The sequence below is a fragment of the Abramis brama genome (assembly GCF_963993115.1).
Source record: "Abramis brama genome assembly, chromosome: 2".
Taxonomy (NCBI): domain Eukaryota; kingdom Metazoa; phylum Chordata; class Actinopteri; order Cypriniformes; family Leuciscidae; genus Abramis; species Abramis brama.
The window spans coordinates 6178421-6204479 of NC_139964.1; the positions used below are offsets into that span (position 1 = coordinate 6178421).

The 26059-nt window shown below is 36.7% G+C and overlaps 3 protein-coding genes across 3 annotated transcripts in view; 1 reads left to right on the top strand and 2 right to left on the bottom strand.

Annotated features, from left to right (window-relative positions):
- Positions 1 to 19718, bottom strand: part of LOC311069303 (glutathione hydrolase 1 proenzyme-like) — a 42315-nt gene extending 22597 nt beyond the window's left edge. Inside the window, exons 1-4 of the mRNA XM_084092359.1 lie at positions 17570 to 19718; positions 16104 to 16695; positions 3855 to 3896; positions 927 to 1012 (exon numbers count right to left, since the gene is read on the bottom strand). Coding sequence (XP_083948485.1) covers positions 927 to 937 — 11 coding nt within the window. The 5' untranslated portion in view covers positions 938 to 1012; positions 3855 to 3896; positions 16104 to 16695; positions 17570 to 19718. The remainder of the gene's footprint in view (positions 1 to 926; positions 1013 to 3854; positions 3897 to 16103; positions 16696 to 17569) is intronic.
- LOC311077578 (B-cell receptor CD22-like) overlaps positions 1 to 26059 on the top strand; it is a gene marked incomplete at its 5' end in the record, with an annotated part of 296388 nt that overhangs the window by 115796 nt on the left and 154533 nt on the right. The window lies entirely within an intron of this gene.
- Positions 1 to 26059, bottom strand: part of LOC311072439 (uncharacterized protein) — a 96672-nt gene that overhangs the window by 32801 nt on the left and 37812 nt on the right. The gene's annotated exons all lie outside the window — the stretch shown is intronic.

Below are 26059 nucleotides of genomic sequence, written 5' to 3' on the forward strand. Positions count from 1 at the left end.
ACTATGATGATAAAAAATAAATAAATAAAAAAACATCACCCGATCATCTTTGTTTCTGGCTTCCTTTATTACAAATGATATGTTTCATTCTAATTGATTGCAATCATTTAAAAGAAACGTACTGAACATGGGGAAAAAGAAAACTTTCCATTGCCTGAGGGCAACGCTGTAGGGATATGTGGGGGGGAAAGTAGGCTATATTTAATAGGCTAATCAGTCAAAAAATTAAACACAACTACAAGCCAAGTATACTTAGGATACTTAATTATACGATTAAGTATTATCTTGATCAAAACATTGAGTAAAAGTATAGGCCAAATATACTTAGACTTTTCTGTCAGTATAAGGCAAGTTCACCGTAAAACATTGTTACCAGTCATTTATTTCTAATTTAATTACTTATTTCATTATTTAATGTATTTAATTTTATTTCATTTCTGTCATACGTCTACAGAAGTTATTATTCTGAATTAACATAAGTTTAGATGTTGATGTTTAATTGAAAATATTTGGTGTGCAGGCTTGTGCAAAATTCAGAATTTCAGAATTGGCCTCTATTCAATTCATGAATTGGAATTTTAATTGAATTGACTCCACCCCACAGGAAGTTGAATTGGAATTGGAATGAGAGGAAGTGGAATATTCATGGCAATTCAAAGAAATTCCACACAGTCACACAACAGAAAGAATGTGTTGAAACTCACATACATTCAGTGTTAAGAAGATTACATTGGAAATGTAATTGTTTACTGTTATAAGTTACCCATTACTCTATTAAAGCAAACATTAATGTAGGCTTGTTTAAACAGGGTTGGAATTGATCAATATTAAAATAAAAAATGGAAAGAGATTTGCATATTGGTAGGGGTTTCACATGACACAAAATCTAAATAAACTAAATCAAATAAAATTTGCAAACAAAATACCTCTGTTTCATGATGTCCTAAAACTCTTTTCTCTTCTTGTATAGATGGATTTATATATGTAGAAAAGTGGACTGGACTGATATAATCTGTAGAATAAAAATAATAATAATAAGGGTTTTAAATCACTTTAAACTTAAAATTTGATATTGACTCACCAAACAAACAAGATCATTCTTCATATTTGTGTAACTTGTAATTAAACCCTGTTTTGAACTTTTAAAAGTTAAACAAATGTAATCTCGCACTGTAAAACCTAACAGAATGTACTAAATACAACTGAGTTCACAGCACTCAAATATTACCGAAACTTGAATGACTGAAACAGAACTCAAATGAGTAATAGAACATTTCTAGATCCCAGAATGATAATTGTATAATTAAGTGATTAATTAAGTGATGATTGAGCATTAGTGATGAACACCTGCTGTTAACAAGCAAGAATCACTGAAGGAAAGAGAAACACAAGAACTACAACTGACTTCAGACACAGCAAAATCAACTGAAGAGAAAAGAAGACATTAAATATCTCAAGATCTCAGCAGAGGAGGATTAAACAACTCCACGAACAGCATTACCAGCTTCACACAGCATTACCAGACTGACTTTATTACTGCCATTCCAACACGATCTCATGAAAGTGCGTATCTACAGCACGAATTATATTTCTCGTATCATTTATACGCCAAAACGAGTTTTTGCGTTCAAATGATACGCACTGTAACCCCCTTGGGTAGGATTAGGGGTGTGGAGGGAGTGCATATTACACGCCATAAAGTGCGTATCATATGCACGCGAAAACTGCACATCATATCAACTCGTTTTGGCGTATAAATGATACGAGAAATATCATTCGTGCTATAGATACGCACTTTCATGAGATCAGGCTCGCCATTCGTCTACTGAAGTTCTTATTAGAATTAACAAAAGTTTAGAAGTTGATGATTTGAGTTTCATTTAAGGTCACCATGATTTAGATCAGCGTTTGCTTTAGTTGGGCTCTTGACCCTTGAACTTAAGATTTTATTTGGCTGCTATAATTGAGTGTTTATAAAACATATTTGTTATGGCACAAAAGCGAAGAAAAAGTCTGATCGGGTGTTGATGGTGAAGGACTGATGATGACAATCATTATTTAGTGACTTGATTCACTGATTTCATTCAGAGTCTGATCTCTGATTAAAAGGGCAACATATTAGTTTCACTCAAAACTGTGATTCTACAGCATTAGAGCTAGCCATGTTGAGACATCAGATAATATGAAGGATTTTACAAATAGTTGTGCACAAAAAGTTTCACAGAAAAGGTCTTGCATTACTAAGACTCACACAGACATCAAGAATCAGCATATGAATCTCAACAATGGTGACCATTAAAAAATTATTCATGCTGGGTACTAGCATAATACAAAACTTGTCCATGGCTCCCAGCATGCATTGCAGCATAATTATATATGTTTTTAATGGTCACCATTGTTGAGATTCATATGCTGATTCTTGATTACTGTGTAAGTCAGCATAATACCATAGAGGTTTTTAAAATCTGATTGTCACAACAATGGGCCTTACAGCAGAATCAGTTATATTATAATGAATAATACATCACCAGTCTAATCAGAGATTAGGCTCTGGAAAAGATCAGAGAATCAAGTCACTAAATGATGATATTTATCATCTAAACACAACCACATGCTCATATTTTCTTTTGGTGTATGTGCCGTAACAAATGTGTTTTATAAACATTCAGTTACAGCAGCCAGAGGAAAAACTGGTGTTGTAAAGTCAAGGGTCAAGAGCCCAACTAAAGCAAACACGGATCACTATCATGGTGTCTTTAAATCAAACTCAATAAATCATTATCATCTAACCCTCTGTTCATTCTCAATAACAACTTCTGTAGACGCATGACAAAAGTCAAACTGTTTAGTAATAAGTGAAGCTGATAATGCTGTTTGTGGAGTGGTTTAATCCTCTGCTGAGATCTTTAGAGATTTAAACGTCTTTTATCTTGAGTTGATTTCATCTAAGGCTGTGGCTGGAAGTCAGTTGTAGTTCTTGTGTTTCTCTTTCCTTCATTGATTCTGCTCGTTAACAGCAGGTGTTAATCACTAATGCTCAATAATCACTTAATTAATCACTTAATTTCTTGACTGCAATGTATATCTACTTTTAGTAAACTCAACTGAAATAAGTTCAGAATACTTCCTTAAAGGCAATCGGTTTCCTTAAATTAAACGAGTTAGCTTAACTTATTGAATTTGACTTTGTGTGTAACATTGTGAGCTAACAGTAACTGCAAGTGCTCTGAGTTCATTTAAAGTTTGTCATTTCACTTTTTTTACTCAATAAAGTGAAGTTTCAGCTATATAAAGTATTTAAATGCAGTGTAAAGTTTAATTGTGTATTAAGAAATCTAATTGACTCGATTAAAATAAGTTCAGAGTACTCATAACTTTTGTTTTTTATAAACTTAATTGAATTGAGGTAATCGGTTTCCTCAAATGAAATAAGTTAGCTTAACTTGTTGGGTTTTACAGTGCACCACATTCTGTTATTCTAGAATTATGCATTTCTACAATACAATTTTTAAAAAACAATAGCATGTGTTATAAGAACATATTTTTGTCAACGGTATCTGTTACATACATTTAGTAAATATTTTAGCAATATATCTCAACAAGCTACACAAACAAATAGGAGTCTTTAATTCTACTTTGTGCATCAGAAGAACACAAACTACAAGAAGAAGAAAAACAAGAGCAAGTGTGTTATTCTAGCAAACAATGATATATGTAGAAGCTGATATATCTTACTGGTATCTTTTATATCCCAAGTGATCTTTAAGTCAAAGTGTTGTAATCCATGTGCAGAAATAACAAGAGGACATGTAGACTTCCTCCACAGGCTATGTATTTGTATAAAAGGTACTCACGAATTACAGGCACACTCCCTATCCGGTTTGTGCAGTCTGATCCTGTTTGAAAAGTAATGTGATGACAGACTTATGAAAAAGGTTTCACTTACGTTGTCAGTTGTGTTCTAGTAAGCAAAATACATTACTGAATTTCACAACATTGCATTTTGGTTGAATTACATTATTTTGCAGTACAACATTTTTAAACCATTAGGCATTACAGCATTCTAAATAAAAATGGTGCTAAATTCAACTTCAAGTGCTGTTTAGCACATTATCTGTAAAGTGATTTACAGCATCTTTGTCAAATGGTGTTATGCAGAACCATAAGAGTCTAATGAGGGACTGCAGTATTTCCTTATGGATGCCTTGGGGTTAAAAAGGTTGAGAACCGCATTATCTTCACACTGTTAGACCTTACCGGGTTTTTTTACAGTGAAATACTGGCAACACTGTTGCCAGTAATTTACTCTTAATTGTACAGTTCTTTTCTGTAATCTACATATGTTACTGTAAAAATGCACTAAATTAAAACTCGAGTTAATTAATTTCATTTGCAGAAACCGACTGCCTTAAATTGACTAACTGTCATTTAAATGTATTATCTAAAATTTATAATGCATTAATAATGTGAGCCAAGTATTACTGTGAACTTATTTCATTTGAAGCCACTAAAAAACTATTGTACATAAAGAGATTTCCACTGGACCAACAACTACACAGTCACCGCCTGTTAAATAAAGCAACATGCAGCAAATCATCAATGTTTGTAGATCTTGTACAACTGACTTCCAGCCATTACACATTATTACACTTTTATTAACCAGTATGTCTTTATTTCTGTCATACATCTACAGAAGTTGTTATTGAGATTGCCATTATAGAGATCAGTGTTTGCTTTAGTTGGGTTTTGGACTCTTGACTTTTTAACATCAGTTTCTCTCTTGTAGCTTGAAATGTGATTTTGTAAGTCACACTTTTGCATACACACATGGTTTGTGAATGATTGCAGTAAAATTGATTATGATGCCATATGATATATATGTATAACCTTATTCAGAGGTTAATCCTAAATCAAAGTGTTATATTACCATCACTGTTAAACTACAGTAATATATTACAATGATTATTTATTTAACGCATCATACTGGTTCGTAATAAGTGTAATAATGTGTAATGGCTGGAAGTCAGTTGTATTTCTTGTGTTTCTCTATTTTCTGTTCTTGTGTTTCTCTTTCCTTCAGTGATTCTGCTTGTTAACAGCAGGTGTTCATCACTAATGCTCAACAATCACTTACATATTCCCTTTATTATCTCACTGCAACACTGTCTCAATGTTACTTTTACTACTATACTATTTCCTGGTATTCTCATTTGTTGTGTGCTTCCTTGCAACAGCCACCATGTGATGCTCACATCCACACATAAACACACCACTAGCCGCGTTTCCACTGTCGGGCCAGGGCTTTAAACGGGCCGTGCCAGGCTAATAGCCTCGGGCCAATAGCACCGGGCATGCGTTTCCACTGTCGGGCCAGAAGCTCCACAGCGCTTCACTAAAACACGCCCGTAACACGCCTCTCCGGGACAACGTCACACTAACCCATCATTTCACCAACAAATGGAAGTTTTATCAGAAAACTAATCAGAAATCACTGGAAACAGCGATGAAAACAAACACGATAAAAGCGGCCCTTTGCTAGCCTACATTAGCTTTGTTTGTTTAGCAGCTACTTGAATATTTAAAACCCAAGCATCGATGTTTTACCACAGGTTTACAATAAAAAGTGATACATTGATCATAATGAATTAATTTATGTAAAAATTGCACATTAGTCACTCAGAAATAAATTACCGTTAGGTCTATTTCACAAAAAAAGAGGACACACTTACTTTTTCAGTCGCGTCTGTTTCTTTATCTGGTAACGTAGTTACAGGACATATTTACATCACATTTAGAAAAAATGATAATTTCTACAAATATATGCCATACGACCTGAGGAGCTTTAGCACTCTCTCGACTCCCATACAGATATTTTCAGTCAGAGAAACAGAGGAAGCTCCCGAAAAAAAAGTTACTTTATTTTTTGATAGTCCGGTTTAAAGAGACGAGACGTAGGCTATGACAGATAAAATAAAAACATGACTGTGATAGCCTTTAAGATTGGTCTGATTTCTTCAAGCGTTCGCTATGTTTTTTTTTTTACTATGCGTATCTTCAAGCGTTTACTATGTTTACTATGGTAACGGCTAGCGCGCATAGTCTTTTGCATCTCAAACAGAAGGCATTCAAACATGAACGCGATTTAAATTATTTTATTTTTAAGTCTTAAATGCTGACAGAATCATCCGGCGCTGCCATCTCCCAACGGTAAACTCCTCCTCTGTTGGTAACCACTCCTCTAGCCCGAGCTGGCCCGCTATGGCCCAAGGTATTCGACGGGCCAGAAATCCTGGCCGCTGGCCCCGAGTAAGCCCTGATCAAGCCCCGGAAGTGACAGTGGAAACGCGACTGGCCCTGGCACGCACTAGCACGGCCCGGCCCGGCCCTGGCCCGACAGTGGAAACGCGGCTACTGATGTCTTCACTTCCAGGTCACAAAGCTGTCAATCAAAAACTCAGTAACCAATGAGAACACACTGCCACTAGCCCCGCCCCCACGAGAGAAATGTGTCAGAACGGCGAACGAAAACTCAGGGAGCGTAAACGAAAACTTCAGAGGCGGAAATGAAAACTCTGGAAGCGCATTTGTAAGTTCAGATCAGTGAAATATAAGAAATAGTTAGCAAAACATGCAGTGTATTAAAAACTAAGTAAAAAAAATTGCCTGCGATTTATTCTTTTTCAGTTTCAGAGATAATTTATTTAGTTTCAATTTATTTTCATTAGTTTCTTGAAAAGCTACATTCATTATTATTGGCACAAGAATAACTCCATAGAGGTTGACTATAGTTTTATTTTGTTTTGATACCGGTGCCAAATCGATACTTTTAAAACAATACAGCTTTAAATTTCAGCATTTCTTTTTTGCAGAACCAATCAATCCTTCGCTGGCAAAATTCGACTTCTCTCCTGACTTGTTGCATGGCAAATATTTCAACCGACAGATGACGAGCTGAGGCATTTAAGTGGCACCAGAATGAGGCATCGAAATCTGCGTTTTGATTCGGTCTGGTTCCATATCGGTGTCTGGTTTCTGTACCCAACCCTAACCGTACCAATTGCAGAAAGCATTGTGCCTTTTTTGACATGGTCAGATTTGGACCATGTCATTCGGGCTGGTGAAATACCTATACATATCACAGTTGTTGTGTGATCCGAACGGACCAGCTGGCCCACGTTTCGGCTCGCATTTAATTCACGGATTAACTACTAAATTTAACCATCAAGAGCTCATGCTCACCAAAACTAAATTTGTTTGATCAAAATTATAGTATAAATTGTAATATTGTGAAATAGTATTACAATTTAAAATTAATTATTTTATTTGAATATATTTCAAAATTTAATTTATTCCTGTGATGTCAAAGCTGAATTTTCTAAATCATTAACTCATTGTCACATGATCCTTTAGAAATATGAAAACAGTTTCCTGCTTAATATTTTGGAAACTATGATACATTTTTTCAAGATTATTTTATGAATAAAAATTTCAAAAGAACAGCATTTATTCGAAACAGAAATCTTTTGAAACATTACACATGTTTTAAGGTAACTTTTGATCACTTTAATGCATCCTTACTGAAAAAAAAATCTGACTAACCAACACATTTTTGAACGGCAGTGTACATTCAGTAGGTCATTATTGCAATATAAACACTGTCAGAGGGATCAACAAGGAATCTCTTCATTTACCAGTCGAAGACGGAGCCACTGTCTTTTAGCCCCCAACGGCGCCTTCCAGGCAGAGTTTGTGTGTGTGTGTGTGTGGTCGCGTCTCATTGAGTATGTATTCAAGTTTGTGTGCTCTCGTCTCATTTGAGGATGCGTGTGTAGTGTTAGCGTGTATGTGCTTGAGCGACTTTAGGTGTGTTTTTGTGCATTTCATATGTATTTGTTTGAACATTCAGCAGTATACACACATTTGTGACTACTTATGCATGTGTGCGTGAAGAAAGTTTGATTTAAACCCTAGATTAGGGGGTAGAGACGCTTACACACTCACGCGAGCCACGTCTCTTAACCTTCTTAACAGGTCACGTAACCTTGTAAACTATTGTTTTTAGTGCTTATTGGCTCACTGACGTTGACGAGTTAACCCCTCAGGCAGGGGCGGAGTGGGACCAAAAAATCTACCGGGAAATTTCGTAGACCACAGGCCCTCGGTGGTAAAAAACAACAACAACAACAACAAAAAAAAAAAACTTTGCTAAAAAATATAGCGGTGAATGAGAGAATATTAAATAGATTTTTTTTGTTCCTCTATAGTTTTTTCACAACTTTCTAAAAGAGTAAAACAATTGCGAGAGATGGATAACGGCAGTCAGAAGAACTCAGAAGAGAGAAATATGTCACTTTGTCATCACTCCCACAGACGCAGCATTAGAAACCCTCACAGCAGCATTAACTCATTTTTTTGTAATTTTATTAAAGGTAATATAATATAAAATAGTGTTATAAATGTAAATACATATTTTTTTTTAATTGAAAATATTAAAAAAACTTTCCAGGATTTATGCGGATGATGACCGTTAAAACGTGTCATCATCACCCTGTTGAAAAGGGTCCATGGCATTTTCACGGTGACACGACACCTTGCTCGTTAGCTTCTGCTAGTGTTAACATAATCTGTATACACTTAACATAGCAGCAGCAGCCAAGGGAGGTTACTCATTTTAAAACTAGGAAATCTGCCACTAGTAGCCTAGATAGTCACTCAATAGTAAACTTTTTATTTGTCTCATATTTAGAAATGTGTCAGAACGGCGAACGAAAACTCAGGGAGCGTAAACGAAAACTTCAGAGGCGGAAATGAAAACTCTGGAAGCGCATTTGTAAGTTCAGATCAGTGATTGAAATATAAGAAATAGTTAGCAAAACATGCAGTGTATTAAAAACTAAGTAAAAAAAATTGCCTGCGATTTATTCTTTTTCAGTTTCAGAGATAATTTATTTAGTTTCAATTTATTTTCATTAGTTTCTTGAAAAGCTACATTCATTATTATTGGCACAAGAATAACTCCATAGAGGTTGACTATAGTTTTATTTTGTTTTGATACCGGTGCCAAATCGATACTTTTAAAACAATACAGCTTTAAATTTCAGCATTTCTTTTTTGCAGAACCAATCAATCCTTCGCTGGCAAAATTCGACTTCTCTCCTGTTGCATGGCAAATATTTCAACCGACAGCTGACGAGCTGAGGCATTTAAGTGGCACCAGAATGAGGCATCGAAATCTGCGTTTTGATTCGGTCTGGTTCCATATCGGTGTCTGGTTTCTGTACCCAACCCTAACCGTACCAATTGCAGAAAGCATTGTGCCTTTTGTTAACATAATCTGTATACACTTAACATAGCAGCAGCAGCCAAGGGAGGTTACTCATTTTAAAACTAGGAAATCTGCCACTAGTAGCCTAGATAGTCACTCAATAGTAAACTTTTTATTTGTCTCATATTTACCACAGCTACTTTCAAATTACACAAGCTTTTGGCTGGCTGGCTGCATAGCTGGTGCTAATTCCCATCTGTGCCTAGCTTTGACAACATGTGCTTCAGTTTATTTCACCTGTAGTATCTTTGCTTGTTGATGCCCGGAACATGTCTGTTATTTTGGAGCATTTCACTTCCTCCTCCTCCATAATTTTTTTCCTTTTGAGTCTGACCTTCTCAGCGCCAGATTTTTTAACGCTTGTGCTGAGGGGTGCTAGATCATTGACGGGGGAGCTGCGCAGTTATACAAATAATAATTGAGCAAAACTTGGCCACTAAATATTTAATATTCAATTATTTTAATGATCACAATTAAAGTTTTAATTTTATTAAATTGAACAAGCGCAACATTCAGCATTCAATCAAATATTCTAAAAGATGTAGGCTATTATTAGCCTACTAATAAGGTTATTTCAACATAATATTTCGTTATTTCGACATTTATGTGCGTGCAACAAGCAAGATGTGCATTTGTAAATCCGGTAACGCGTGCATTGATTTTTAATAATAAATTAGTGTTTTCTGACAGTGTCGGGTGTCGGCTGCAAAGATGAAGTTGACGATCGCCATATATAGTGAATGCGCCTATAGAGAGAAATGCATGATTACGTAATCAGAGAGTAGCCTTTTTCTTTTCGTTTTGAATTATTTCGTTTAAAGATATTTCAAGCTTTGTGTATTTGATGTGTTTCTCATGTCTGTGTGAGGCATACACTGAGTTTCGTTAACTTAGTTCGGATGAGATGCGCTCAGGTAACGTGCAATGCAATTGACCGCGCGGGCGCCTCCATGATTAGGCTATATTGTCTGTTTGTTATATTTGCTTATTATTAAATCCAGGCAATTGGTTGATAAAAAAAATTATTAAAATTAAGATACAATTTATACAAAACGAAATTCACTTTAATGAAAGGTTTTCTACAAAACAAAACTGAATGAAATGGTCAAAATCATGTCTGTCTGACCCACCCACTCCAAGTCTCTCGATATATAGCGCATTATATCTTACTTGTGCTGTTCACTTTTCATAAATAAACATAAATGGAAAAGAAATGACATTATAATATTTTAACAAATATGAAACTAAATGCGCTTATTGAATGGCTACAACAGTAGGCCTACAGACTCTAATTGTGCAAATTGCTGCACATTCATTTAATTCTGAATTTTGCACAAATTGAAAGGCGTTTGTTCAAATCAAGTTTACGGATAATTGTGCGTGCATTTATTAATCATTATGATACTAAAATCATAAAAATGCTATGTACTAAAAATCAGATGAGCCCAGAATATGAACGCAACGTTTAATTACACGTTAAGCAATTTCCTCCCATAGAAAACCATTAGGCCTAAGAACGCTTAATGTAGGCTAGCTTAATGCAGATTAGAATGCCCCCTTATTATGTCGATATAACGACTTATTATGTCGAAATAACGAGATATTATGTTGAAATAACGTCTTAATATCTCGAAATAACAAGATAAGTTTTCTTTTCTTTTTGCTTCAAAATGCGGTTCAGGGCTTCCATAGAATAGCCTACAGTCTGAATATAGCCTAATTGCTTCCAGAAATTATTTTTGGGGGTGCTTTGGTCTTTCTTGGGGGTGCTGAAGCACCTGCTAGCCCCTCCCTAGAGCCGCCCATGCTCAGCGCCACCTTTCAGTTTTCTTTTTTGCCTTTCCATCATTTAACTCACTCTCACGGACGTTAGACTTCCAAGACGTGACGAGGAAAAAGAGGTGTTTGGCGGCTTTTTACATCAAAGGCCGACCCGATTTTGGGAGGGGCCGCTCACTGATCCCCCTATGTTTTTGAAAATCCTATTGACATGGTTGGACCTGCCGAACGGGTTGAGCACTTTTATATACTGTGTTGAGCAGAGAGGCTGCACAGTTTGACCAGCGAGAAGCGGCCGCACATCAGGCCGCCAGACGGTGTTGCTAAAATAACTCGCAAAGTATAACTATTATCAGACCGGCCCTCCGCGGCCTCAAAACACTACCGGCCCACCGGGAAAAGTCCCGACTCTCCCGATTGCCACTCCGCCCCTGCCCTCAGGTATCGAAATCTGGTACCGAACAAGATGTCATTTTTCGATACTCAATAATATCGAGGCAATTCGGTGGATACCTAAAAAGTATCAAACTCGGTCGGCTACCCAGCCCTCCCATATGGAAAAGGTTTGCTAAAAACACCTGTGATTCTTATATGCTCTAACAGAATATTGTAAGGGACATACAGTATATGCTGCAAAAACCACATATATGAATTGCATAATATTAATGTATTTTTAATAATACTATGTCATATATGTCTTACATACAACTAAAGCCATATAGATTTTCATGATGTAAAAACATCTAATTAGTACTAATTTAATATGAATGTCCAGCATGGACGTGTATAAAACACAGTGCACACTGTTAGACCTTACCGGGTTTTTTTACAATAAAATACTGGCAACACTGTTGCCAGTAAAATACTGTTAATTGTACAGTTCTTTACTGTAGTCTAGTTTGTTTCTGTAAAAATGCACTAAATTCTAATTCAAGTTAACTAATTACACTTGCAGAAACCGACTGCCTTAAATTGACCAACTGTCATTTAAATGTATTATCTAAAATTTATAATGCATTAATAATGTGAGCTAAGTATTACTGTGAACTTATTTCATTTGAAGCCACTAAAAAAACTATTGTACATAAAGAGATTTCCACTGGACCAGCAACTACACAGTCACCGCCTGTTAAATAAAGCAACATGCAGCAAAACAATCAATGTTTGTAGATCTTGTACAACTGACTTCCAGTCATTACACATTATTACACTTTTATTAACCAGTATGTCTTTATCTCTGTCATACATCTACAGAAGTTGTTATTGAGATGTTGACGTGAAAATGTTTGGTTTGACCATTATAGAGATCAGTGTTTGCTTTAGTTGGGTTTTGGACTCTTGACTTTTTAACATCAGTTTCTCTCTTGTAGCTTGAACTGTGATTTTGTAAGTCACACTTTTTCATACACACATGGTTTGTGAATGATTGCAGTAAAATTGATTATGATGCCATATGATATATATGTATAACCTTATTCAGAGGTTAATCCTGAATCAAAGTGTTATATTACCATCACTGTTAAACTACAGTAATGTATTACAATGATTATTTATTTAACGCATCATACTGGTTCGTAATAAGTGTAATAATGTGTAATGGCTGGAAGTCAGTTGTATTTCTTGTGTTTCTCTATTTTCTGTTCTTGTGTTTCTCTTTCATTCAGTGATTCTGCTTGTTAACAGCAGGTGTTCATCACTAATGCTCAACAATCACTTACATATTCCCTTTATTATCTCACTGCAACACTGTCTCAATGTTACTTTTACTACTATACTATTTCCTGGTATTCTCATTTGTTGTGTGCTTCCTTGCAACAGCCACCATGTGATGCTCACATCCACACATAAACACACCACTGACGTCTTCACTTCCAGGTCACAAAGCTGTCAATCAAAAACTCAGTAACCAATGAGAACACACTGCCACTAGCCCCGCCCCCACGAGAGAAATGTGTCAGAACGGCGAACGAAAACTCAGGGAGCGTAAACGAAAACTTCAGAAGCGGAAATGAAAACTCTGGAAGCGCATTTGTAAGTTCAGATCAGTGATTGAAATATAAGAAATAGTTAGCAAAACATGCAGTGTATTAAAAACGAAGTAAAAAAATTTGCCTGCGATTTATTCTTTTTCAGTTTCAGAGATAATTTATTTAGTTTCAATTTATTTTCATTAGTTTCTTGAAAAGCTACATTCATTATTATTGGCACAAGAATAACTCCATAGAGGTTGACTATAGTTTTATTTTGTTTTGATACCGGTGCCAAATCGATACTTTTAAAACAATACAGCTTTAAATTTCAGCATTTCTTTTTTGCAGAACCAATCAATCCTTCGCTGGCAAAATTCGACTTCTCTCCTGACTTGTTGCATGGCAAATATTTCAACCGACAGCTGACGAGCTGAGGCATTTAAGTGGCACCAGAATGAGGCATCGAAATCTGCGTTTTGATTCGGTCTGGTTCCATATCGGTGTCTGGTTTCTGTACCCAACCCTAACCGTACCAATTGCAGAAAGCATTGTGCCTTTTGTTAACATTATCTGTATACACTTAACAAAATTATAGTATAAATTGTAATATTGTGAAATAGTATTACAATTTAAAATTAATTATTTTATTTGAATATATTTCAAAATTTAATTTATTCCTGTGATGTCAAAGCTGAATTTTCTAAATCATTAACTCAATGTCACATGATCCTTTAGAAATATGAAAACAGTTTCCTGCTTAATATTTTGGAAACTATGATACATTTTTTCAAGATTATTTTATGAATAAAAATTTCAAAAGAACAGCATTTATTCGAAACAGAAATCTTTTGAAACATTACACATGTTTTAAGGTAACTTTTGATCACTTTAATGCATCCTTACTGAAAAAAAAATCTGACTAACCAACACATTTTTGAACGGCAGTGTACATTCAGTAGGTCATTATTGCAATATAAACACTGTCAGAGGGATCAACAAGGAATCTCTTCATTTACCAGTCGAAGACGGAGCCACTGTCTTTTAGCCCCCAACGGCGCCTTCCAGGCAGAGTTTGTGTGTGTGTGTGTGTGGTCGCGTCTCATTGAGTATGTATTCAAGTTTGTGTGCTCTCGTCTCATTTGAGGATGCGTGTGTAGTGTTAGCGTGTATGTGCGTGAGCGACTTTAGGTGTGTTTTTGTGCATTTCATATGTATTTGTTTGAACATTCAGCAGTATACACACATTTGTGACTACTTATGCATGTGTGCGTGAAGAAAGTTTGATTTAAACCCTAGATTAGGGGGTAGAGACGCTTACACACTCACGCGAGCCACGTCTCTTAACCTTCTTAACAGGTCACGTAACCTTGTAAACTATTGTTTTTAGTGCTTATTGGCTCACTGACGTTGACGAGTTAACCCCTCAGGTATCGAAATCTGGTACCGAACAAGATGTCATTTTTCGATACTCAATAATATCGAGGCAATTCGGTGGATACCTAAAAAGTATCAAACTCGGTCGGCTACCCAGCCCTCCCATATGGAAAAGGTTTGCTAAAAACACCTGTGATTCTTATATGCTCTAACAGAATATTGTAAGGGACATACAGTATATGCTGCAAAAACCACATATATGAATTATGCATAATATTAATGTATTTTTAATAATACTATGTCATATATGTCCTACATACAACTAAAGCCATATAGATTTTCATGATGTAAAAACATAGGAAAATAGTACTAATTTAATATGAATGTCCAGCATGGACGTGTATAAAACACAGTGCAGTTTACCAATCAGTGTAAGGCTGTACTTCACTCATGCTTGTTCTTATCTTACAGTCGAGCCCTATGCCTGTATCATGGTTATACTGTATAATCAGCCTAGATGAAACACAACATTTTACACAAAAGCACACATTTTAATTTCAAAATTATTTATTAGAGTGTATTCTCCAAGATACAGTTGCATATTTCACATATCACTAATTTTCATTTTAAATCCTGCATCACCAAATTTTATTTTCATTTGTGACAATTTTTCTAAACTTTATCACAGTACAACTATGGTATACAACAGTTCTATTCTTAACCTACAAACATAAAACTAAATGTCGAAGTGATTCTTATGCTTATCACTCTAAAAAATAATTCAGTGGCTTAGTAAATATCACAGTAATAATTAACTTTATTAACTTAATAAAATCTCTGAATATCATTTACTTGATAGTTTGAGTTGAACATACCGAAATAATTGACTAAACTAAATTTACAGTTGTATTTAAGTTTGAAGTTTTTCACTAAAATAATTTAGTATTTGACTAACCAATTAATTATTATTTATTTATTTAAAATACACTGAGCTAATATATTTGTGAAATTTCCATCACAATATTTGAGAATGGATAATTAAAATGATCTCTTTCAAGAACCACAAATATTACTTAAATATAATTAAAGTAAAGTTGTAAAGTTAGAGGTTCCCCCGCAGAGGTGAGTCCATCTCCGGCATGGGAACCAGCGCTGATCCGGTGGATATTGGATAACAGACCGGTTGATTACACTTGAATTACTTGAATGTTTAGGCCTAAATGTTTAATTTTTACTTCGAAAATGTTTCTTACAAGAGTTTAAATGTAGGCAATATTGTATATGTGTTAAAAATAGTATAAAATATGCTGTATTGCTGTAGGCTACTCATCAACAATAAAGGCCAATGTCATGTAGTTATACCGGTGGTTGTATCAGACATCCCAAGTCTCCCGGATATTGATAGCGGCTCCCTGATGCCCGCAAATCAGTCAAAATCTCCCGGAAGCAAGAGCGCGCAAGCGTAGCGCGCGCACGGCAGAGAGAGAGCGAGAGACCTTGCGTGTGTGCACTAGTGTGCGTGTGTGCCTCGGGATTTTATCTCTTGAACCGAATTAATCAGAAAAACTGTTAGCAATCAAGCCACAACTGTCAACTGATACAGTTTAAACGCATTCAGATGAAGACAGTAACTCTACAGTAATTACATTTCTTACCATCAGGAGTTCTTTCAGATCTTAAGCCAAAAAGGGCAGCAAAGGCTCGTCGGTCTGATATTTGGTCAGGAAGGGGTTGAAGCTTCGTGCTACTGACAAGAAGAACTGGAGCTTTGGAATTATTAAATCATCATCCCGCGCAGCCAAAATGGTATCATATGACGCCGTGTTGGGGTTTGGCACCTTTTTCTTCTGAACTGCATCAACGTATGTTAAAAGCATGGGCCAAATGTCGACAGCTCTCTCAGCCACAGGGACATTTTCCACCCATCTGTGGCCACAGAAAGATTGGGGAAAGGTAGAAGATGATCCTGTGGTGGCGGTGTAATCTTCTCTACGGGCAGGAACATTGTGGAAGATGTAGTGCATAGCTCGCAACAGTTTGTCTACCTGCCATGTTGTGAATCCTGCCTTCATGGCATTGTGGATGGTGTGCAAGCCACAGCTGCCAACACTGATGAGTTGTGCATCCCCATGAAGCTCTGAATGTTCGTTCTGAAGGAACTTCAGTAGCTTGAAATTGACATTTAGGCCATCCATATTGACAGACAGCAGGTGTCTCAAGTTGAGTTGTGCAACACATTCCTGTGAACTGACACAAAAAAACCAAAGTTTATTAAAAAAATAATAGAGTACCGAAGTGTGACGTTCCATTTCCTTGACGGCAGTGTCACTGGATCTAAACAAACTTTCGAAGTGGCTTCATAGCATTGAATGTAGACATGTGGGATAGTTTCTAGCTAATAAATTGTTTTAAATGTAGGCTATAGCCATTTAAACGTGTTTTACCTCCTAGGAAGCAACTTATCCACATAACACGGATTCCCTGGCAGGTGTAATAGAAAGAAACAAAATTCCAGAGAATATTTGCCTGTTAAAAGTGACGTTTTTGCCTCAAAAATAAAGCCAAGACACGTCTGTGAATTTAAAGATTTTAACCGCATGCTATGAAGTTACATGCTGGTCTCTTTTACGGAGGAAACCCATGCTAAAATAAAACTTTGAAGTCACAAATTTGATCGTGTTGGTATGAATATATGCTGTAGTTTGTGATTCCTACTGTGTAAATCAAATATACGAACGTCTTGGAAAAGTTATAAAATTATTTAAATAGATTAAGAAAGATGATATACTATGATTAGATTGATTTGTTTAGATCCAGTGAAATTGCTGCCTTGACAACGCTACGTCATGGCTTCGGTACTCGGTTATTCATAAAATAGACAGTAAATACAGTCCCAGTAAGTATCTGTCAATCATTTTTTTCATTTGTAGTATTCATCTTTCAGAAATATACCAAATCCTTCATCTGAAAATCACACCCCGACATACAAGAAATAATAGGATACCATTGGGAAACAGTGTTCATGCTGAAGGCTAAAGTTTAGGCTAACTATGACATAAAAAATGTTCAAGTGGGGATATAACGACAATAAGAAAGAACAAACAAGAAATGATCAACTTACTTTAATGCTTTTTGCAGCAAGTCTTCAGTCCTTGCATGACCAAGGAATTGCAACCCAAAATATGAAGACGTCACGCGGTCATCTTTCCAGAACCGAACGTGAATATCCATTTGCTTCTTCTTTGCCGACTGGTTCAGAGACTCGTCAAGCATATGGTCCAGAATCATTGATGCTATTTATAAGCTTCTTAAAATGTGGAGCAATGCCGAATCCAAGTATGTACGCCGTTTTATCCTTGCCACACGCAAAACTTTTGGCTATATCGGAGTCAGTGAACATGTTTTCGAACAATTCCCCAATGCCCTCATTCGAATTATATGAATGATGGTTGGCTGCGATGTTCAGGCACCAGAGAACCTCAGCCCTGAGGGCTGATGTTTGTGACGGTAAGGTCTGCTGTCTGGCTATTGCTGCCGTGGTAGTGCTGGTGGCACTGGTTTGCTGCTGAGGTGGTGCGACGACAGCTGACCTTAAGTTGGCATGATTTGCCGCGATCTGTGAAGTGCTGCTAGCATCGCAAAACAACGAAATAGGGAGCTGCTCCCCCCTCACGCGAATCCGCTGCTGGTGAATGTTCGATCCACTGTGTGACTTGATAGCGGTAATGCCGTTCTAGGTAACTTTTATAGTTTTTTTGCAGAAAGTGCAAAATGCTTCCCGGTCATTCCCCATGACGGGCTTAAGCCAGTCTTTAAATGACGGGTCGTCAACCCAAGTTTGCGAAAACTTACATTTCCCCATTTCACACTAAGTTTGGAAGAAAACAGAAGCAAGTGGCAAGTGGCTAATATCAACTGAGGTAAAAAGGCGGTAAATTTTGTTGGCGTCACTGATAGGCTATCAACCACGGAACTCACACAGTTTACTTCAGTACATGGACATGACATACAGTGAGTCTCAATGCCAGGCGGAACTGCGCAGCCGAATCATCAGAAGTTCTGCAGTGGAAGAAACAAGCGAGGATCATAGGGAAAATGGCACATCTGTCTATAATCTATCTATATATCTATAATCGGATACCGCTACACTTTAATTAGAAGTTGTTAGTTTGTTCTGCCCATTTCACCACAGACTGTTTCTCTAACCTCGAACAATATCAAGCAGCCAGGCTTCTCTCAGTGTCTCATACTGACGAAGGGGGCAATTTCAACTAACGTTATATTCCCGCAAGCGGTAAGTAGTGATTTTATTAACGATAATTTACACTGTGTTATCTAGATCCAACGCGATATTGTTTTTTCCTCGAGAGACATCATGGCTTGCAAACGAAGCATGGCAGTTGCTCAGTGTTTGGATGTACAAATGAACACAAAAGTATTTTTTTAGTTCCTTCATCCGAGCCTCTGGAGAACCAGTGGGTTATGTGAATTTCTGATGCGTAATTGTTCAAGTTCAGACAGATAATCTTTCTCTCAAAGTCGTTCAACACTGTTTATGCATCAGTAAATCAAGCCAGTGACTAAACGATCAACTTCACGTCGTTTCTCGCAGAAACTGCGTTGCAGTGATAAGATCTTCATTCACGCGATCAACAGACTGTTATCTGCTCAATGCTCATCACTGCAACTATTTATGTGATGGGAATAGATCTAAATACTTCTCACGATTCGTTAATCTCGATAGCTGTAATAGTAAAAACGTATAAAAGCTGTAATAGTAAAAGTTTTCCAGATAGTTCTACATGTAATGCCAGATATTTCATATGCAAGCATGTCAGCCAATCACAGCAGAGGGCGTTTACACTGAAGTCTCACAGCAGACACGCCCCTTCAAACAGAGCGTTCAAATCAGAGGATGAAATCAGGCTTGGAAATATGCCTTTTATTTCTAAATTATAACAACTTTAGATCTAAAACACATACTAACTTTATAAGGGCACCCCAGGAAACATTATAAAATAATAAAACAATCCATTCTAGGGCACCTTTCAGCAAAAAAATGGAAACTCATATATTGAGATGGTAATGAAAAATTTACTACAAGTCTAATTGCGTTTGTTACCTTTTACTACCTTTCAAGGGCCTTAATTTTGGTAGATTCTTTTTACTACCCCGCGGAAACCCTGTGAAAGCACAATGTGACACTGCCTCCTACTGGCTGAATCTACAGTTTCAGGATGAGCTCAATGAGTCCTTTATCCAGATTTACTGATGAAAAGACACTATGATGATTCAGGAGCAGTTTGTTCTTTAGCATGTTTCTTCTGGTGGGTCAGAAAACTACCTAAATAAGCGAATCTCTCGTCGCAGATGGAGCAGCGGTAAGGCTTCTCTCCTGTATGAACTCGCTCATGAGTCTTCAGGACATCCGATCGAGCAAACGTCTTGTCACACTGAGAACACTTGAACGGTCTTTCTCCTGTATGAATCCGCTGGTGATTTTTTAAGGTACCATGTTTACTGAAACTCTTCCCACAAACGTCACAGTGATACGGTCTTTCTCCAGTGTGAACTCTCTGATGAAGTCCAAAATGAGCCTGACTAAAGAAGCTCTTCCCGCAGTAGGAGCACAGGTACGGTTTCTCTCCGGTGTGAGTCCTCTCATGGCAAATCAAATAAAATTTGTGACCGAATCTTTTATCGCAGTGTGAACACTGATACGGTTTCTCCTGAGAAGAGTGTATTTTCTGGTGTGACTTTAGATAACTAGAGTTTGTGAAGGTTTTCCCACATTCACTGCACTGGTACGGCCTCTCGTTGGTGTGAACGCGCACATGCTTCTTCAAATGGGATCCATACATGAATCTTCTATTGCAGTGAGGGCACTTATACGGCCTTTCACCTGTGTGGATTCGCTTATGAGCATCAAGATTCCCTTTGGTGCTGAAATATTTGTCGCACTCGCTGCAGTGGAAAGTCTTTTCGCCAGTGTGTGTCTTCATATGAACTGCCATATTAGATGGAGTGGTGAAAAAATCCTTCCCGCACTGTTCGCAGTGAAACTCCTTCTTCAAGCTGTGCTCTTTTGAATGAAGCCTCTTCTCTTCTAAGGTTGTAAAGCTGATGTTGCATCTCTTGCATGTGAAGCTTTTCTCTTCTGTGTGTTTTCTCTCATGTCTCGCTAAATTTCCCTGAGAGCTCAATGTTTTCCCACAGGTGACGCAGGAGAAACTCTTGACCTTCAGCTGATCTTTTGATGTCGAGGTTGTTTCCTCATCAGTAGAGGAACCGCCATTCACATCTGAAGAGAAAAAAAGGTATTAAAATGTCTAACTTTAAAGCCCCACTAGGTAAGAATTCCATTTGGTAAAACAACGACCCCTAGAGTCGCTGTGGACTACTTGTATTTAACGTTACTGTTGTAAATACCACTCACGCAGAGCAGTCTCTTCACTCACGGCTTGATCCCCTCCCCCCTGTATACCGGTCCCTGTTCAGTCGGATGGAAGCTGTAACGAGTGGCAATAAGGTGTGGCCCCTTAAGAGCTGCGCGCGCCCTGTTTAACTTTCGGCAGTCTGTATTGTATGTGCGCCTCGAACATTCCTTAAGCGGGTTGTTTCTGTTTGATGCTCATTCTTGTCCTATTTTTGTCTATCAAGTAATGCTGTGGACGGTAGAACGTGTGACAGACAGTTACACGAGTTCGATTGGGGAATAAACACAACGCGTTACATCTTCGGACATCGAACAAGCACAGCTAACCTCCGAAGATGTCTACTAATCCATCAACAAGAACGCCAGGTGCTTTTTAGCTCACACCAACGAGTAAAAAGCTTGTCCGAGTGATATACAATAACGTTACAACTTACAAGCCCAACTGCATGTGAGGACGTGTTGGGGGAAGTGAGGTAGCCTATGCCGTAAAGCAGTCGAATTTTGTAGTTCTTTTTGTTCTCGGGTTACGACCCGAAACCCGAAGTTTAAAAGTACGATTAAAAGCGATACAGACCCCGTCAGGCTATGGCAGACATGTCATTCAACCTATTGTAAGTCGATGTACCATCACAAGAGTTTTGGAAATATATTATGAAGGTTGAAAAGTTACATAGTGCTGCTTTAAATGAACACAAATAGATTTAATGAATCATGCACTTACCATCATGAAATGTGTCTATATTTTTCTATAACTTTGAGAGCTTAAAAATTAAAGATAAATGTGAAATTGTGATGCAGCTCATGATACAGTGTTTTCAACACATCGGTTCACAGTAACTAATGTCTGCACCTGCTGATTTAGGAGCACAACTACATGTTTACACACATTCTGACTATGATTTACTATAACAAAAGATCATAAATGGAAGATACATACCTGAAGGAATAAAATCATCATTGTCATCATTTCGATTATCCTCATCCTCATTTCCTTCATCCTCAACATTATTTCCTTCATCATCCTCATTCTGAACATCATCCTCCTCCTCCTCCTCCTGGCTCTGTTGTTGTTCCTCTGCTGTGGTTTCTTCTCCTCGTCTCTCTATCAGGTTCCTGCAGTCCTCCAGTCTGACGGAGCACATCTTCATCTGCTGTTCTCCAGCGTTACAGTCAGAGGTTTGATCAGCGGATCCATGATCCTGAGCGTCAGTATAACACAGTAAAGTGAGGCTGAGCTCTGAGTCCTGTGTGTCTCTGGATCTCCAGACTGAATCCTGAGCTTCTGTCCCATCAGTCACACACACTGAAACCTTCAGATCCTGACAAACACATCATAGATCAACACAAATAAACAACAACTTGTTGATATTAGCCTCATTACTCAGGAGTTATCTCTAGTGGTTATACTGGTGATTTGTTTGCATATTTTGCTGCTGGCTTAATTTGAGATGTGCATAATAAGTGAGAAGCTAACAAAGCTTTGGTTTGATTGAGCTGAAGGATGAAATGATGAGCTGCTCAAACCTCTCTGTTGGGTTTGTCTCCTCTTTCTCTCAGCTTTGCCTCCAGTGACGCCACCTCTTTCTTCAGCTGACAGATTTCAGTGATGAAATCCTCAATATCCAGCATGGACAGATCAGTTCCTACTGATTTACAGCAGATCACATCCATCTGTGCCGTAATGGTCAACATCTGAAGACAAACATCATCATTATTACAAGAGGCATTTATAATGAATTCACACTGATTTAAACTCAAAACTAATGAAAATTAAGGAGAACAGAACAAGAACATGATTGCAATTTCTGAGAATATTAACACACAGGTAGATATTAATTACAGATATAAAATAAACATAGCCTATGTTTAGGCGTGTTTATGTTTAAATTCACTATTGTAAATATATCATTACAACACATCACCAAAATATAAAACTTAAATTTAGCTGCTGGATTTAAACACAGATTTCAGAAATTTAACATGATAATGTGACACTTGTACTCGTTTCTAAGCATCATTTAAGTGTCCAGCATTGAAAATTTATTTAAAATCAAAATTAGAAAATTAAACAACGTGTTAACTTTGGTTTTATTACAGATATCACAGTTAAAACACAGCTACTGTATTAAACAACGGTAAATGTGTGTTTACAACTAGGCTACAATTATACTATTATTTATTATTACAAATACCCAGGCTAAACTATGGTTACTGTGGTAAAATCATGGCTAATTCGTTTTTTTTTTTTTTTTTTTTTTATGATAAATGTGAATAAGTAGTTAATTTAAAGCTCATTAAAACACTACAGACAGAAAATCAACAATCACACACACAGTTAAAAACAACACACCTCAGTCTGAGCGTGCCAGGCTTCCTCTTCTTCAGTGGTTTTACCGGCGGACTGAAGAGCGTCACAGCGTCTCCTACAGGTTTCAGGAAGAAACGCTAGTCAGTAGATATATCGTGTCTACAGCAAACTTTCTCCATCTTTTTCTCAATCAAAAACAAGCTTGAATTCCTGTGGTGCAGCTACGAACGTGAATCATGTTTATGTTTTCTCTATGGTTAAAGTTAAATTGTTCAATTGATGACCACGATGTCAGTAATTTATTTTTGTAGTTGATGTGTCATGTTCACGGCACCATAACTTGATTTCCTAACGTTTCCGTATCGTGTATTATTGCATTTCTGTGTCTGAATCAGTTCAGCTCTCTAAAGATGAACTGTGGTAAATAACGGTCCTTTCTTGCCCTGATGTGGCACTGCCATGTTTCTAGTATTACTGCTAAAAGAAGTTGTGGCTGAGATTTGTGTTTACACGAGAATAATATGGCAAATAAATAAAACTAGGCTATATCAAACACTGATCTATGGAAGCCCGTTTCCGCCACGTTGAGTAAAAAAAAAAAAAGATTCTTTAAGTCATAATAATGAGAAACTTTCTCATAATAATGACTTAACATCTCATAATAATGACTTAACATCTCATAATAATGAGAAACTTTCTCGTAATAATGACTTAACATCTCTGAGAAACTTTCTCGTAATAATGACTTAACATCTCGTAATAATGAGAAACTTTCTCGAAATAATGACTTAACATCTCGTAATAATGAGAAACTTTCTCGAAATAATGACTTAACATCTCGTAATAATGAGAAACTTTCTCGAAATAATGACTTAACATCTCGTAATAATGAGAAACTTTCTCATAATAATGACTTAACATCTCATAATAATGAGAAACTTTCTCATAATAATGAGAAACTTTATCATAATAATGACCTAACATCTCGTAATAATGAGAAACTTTCTCGAAATAATGACTTAACATCTCGTAATAATGAAAAATATTTATCAATGTTAAAAAATCCAGGAACTCATAGATACTATTTTGAGGCTTTTTAATAGGTCAAGTTCAATCAATCTCTCAAGTTTAAGATACAATCATTGTTCTATTCTGTCCAACACAACTTAATTTACAGAGTTTGGTTCAATCCATCTCTACACTGTTAGACCTTACCAGGTTTTTTTACAGTAAAATACTGGCAACACTGTTGCCAGTAATTTACTGTTAATTGTACAGTTCTTTACTGTAATCTACAGTTTGTTTCTGTAAAAATGCACTAAAACTCGAGTTAACTAATTTCACTTGCAGAAACCAACTGGCTTAAATTGACCAACTGTCATTTAAATGTATTAACTAAAATTTATAATGCATTAACAACGTGAGCAAAGTATTACTGTGAACTTATTTCATTTGAAACCACACAAAAAAAAAAAAAACTTTGGTAAACAAAGAGATTTCCACTGGACCAGCAACTACACAGTCACTGCCTGGTATCCTCCTGAGACCCGAGAGTTTGCCTGGTGTGCATTTTATAATTGTTCTTGCTATTTGGGATAAGTAGGACCTAATAAGTATAATAACTAAAATTTGTTTTTGTACAGGAAGTAGTTTTTGCAGAAGATTATGTCCTCATGCAAGGACAGTGGGTCTATGTTTTACCATGATGTCCTCATGCAAGGACAGTGGGTCTATAATGTACCATTTTACTAGCAATTATGTGAAGTGTCAGTACAAATGAAGTGATAAACACTGACAAAATCAGATTTTTATAATAGTAATGGTAATGGCCAACAGAGAGCAGTAGAAGACCACTTATTGGCTCACTTTCATTTTGAAAATCTTGATTTTTACCAGTTTTCTGCACTAAAGCAAACCAGTTTTTCCATGTTAACTCAATAATTCATGCTTACACACACACGCACACACATACACACACACACACAGACAAATGTTGTTTTTTCAATGATATTGCGATCCGTCTAAAAATTCCCAAGTTTAGCTAACCACATGGTAGAATAAATAACGTTATATAGTCCCAATGTCCTCAAACGAGTGCTTCACATTTACTGATGTCCTAGAGTGCTACTATTACTAAAATATGTCAAATTTTAATCCCCATATGATGATAGAGACAGTATTGTACATAAATACATTTGTTTGATTCATATAATTTGAATAGATTTTTTACCTGGGTCATTTTTCTTTCGGGAGCTGGTGTAGAAGTGTTTTGCTGAAATTCTAGCCACTTTCTTCTCACTGACATTGGTGTAATGTTGTTATATCACCACAAGATGGTGTGGGCAGTGTCCCTAAATGTGGCCAACATGTCTAAGATTTACAAATTTGACTATCATTGTGTCAAGAGGCAAAAATGTAATGTCCTCATATGAGGTCGCAGGGTCTCAGATAAAGCAACATGCAGCATATCATGAATGTTTGTAGATCTTCTCCTGGACTGAAGCACAGGCTCTACTCTTCTGCACAATGGTGACCCAAAAACAAGATTTTACAGTAAACTACTGGCAACAGTGTTGCCAGTATAAACCTGTTTTATAACTTACAGTTTATTACTGTTAAAATACATTTTGTGGGTGTGTCTTTTTTATCTTACACAGTTAACCCTTTCAACCCCTCAGGGAAATCCACACTACGAGTAAAAAGTAACGATGCAGTGAGATAATTAAGGGAATATGTAAGTGATTGTAAGCAGAATCACTGAAGAAAAGAGAAACACAAGAACAGAAAATAGAGAAACACAATAACTACGACTGACTTCCAGCCATTACACATTATTACACTTATTATTAAACAGTATGACTTTATTT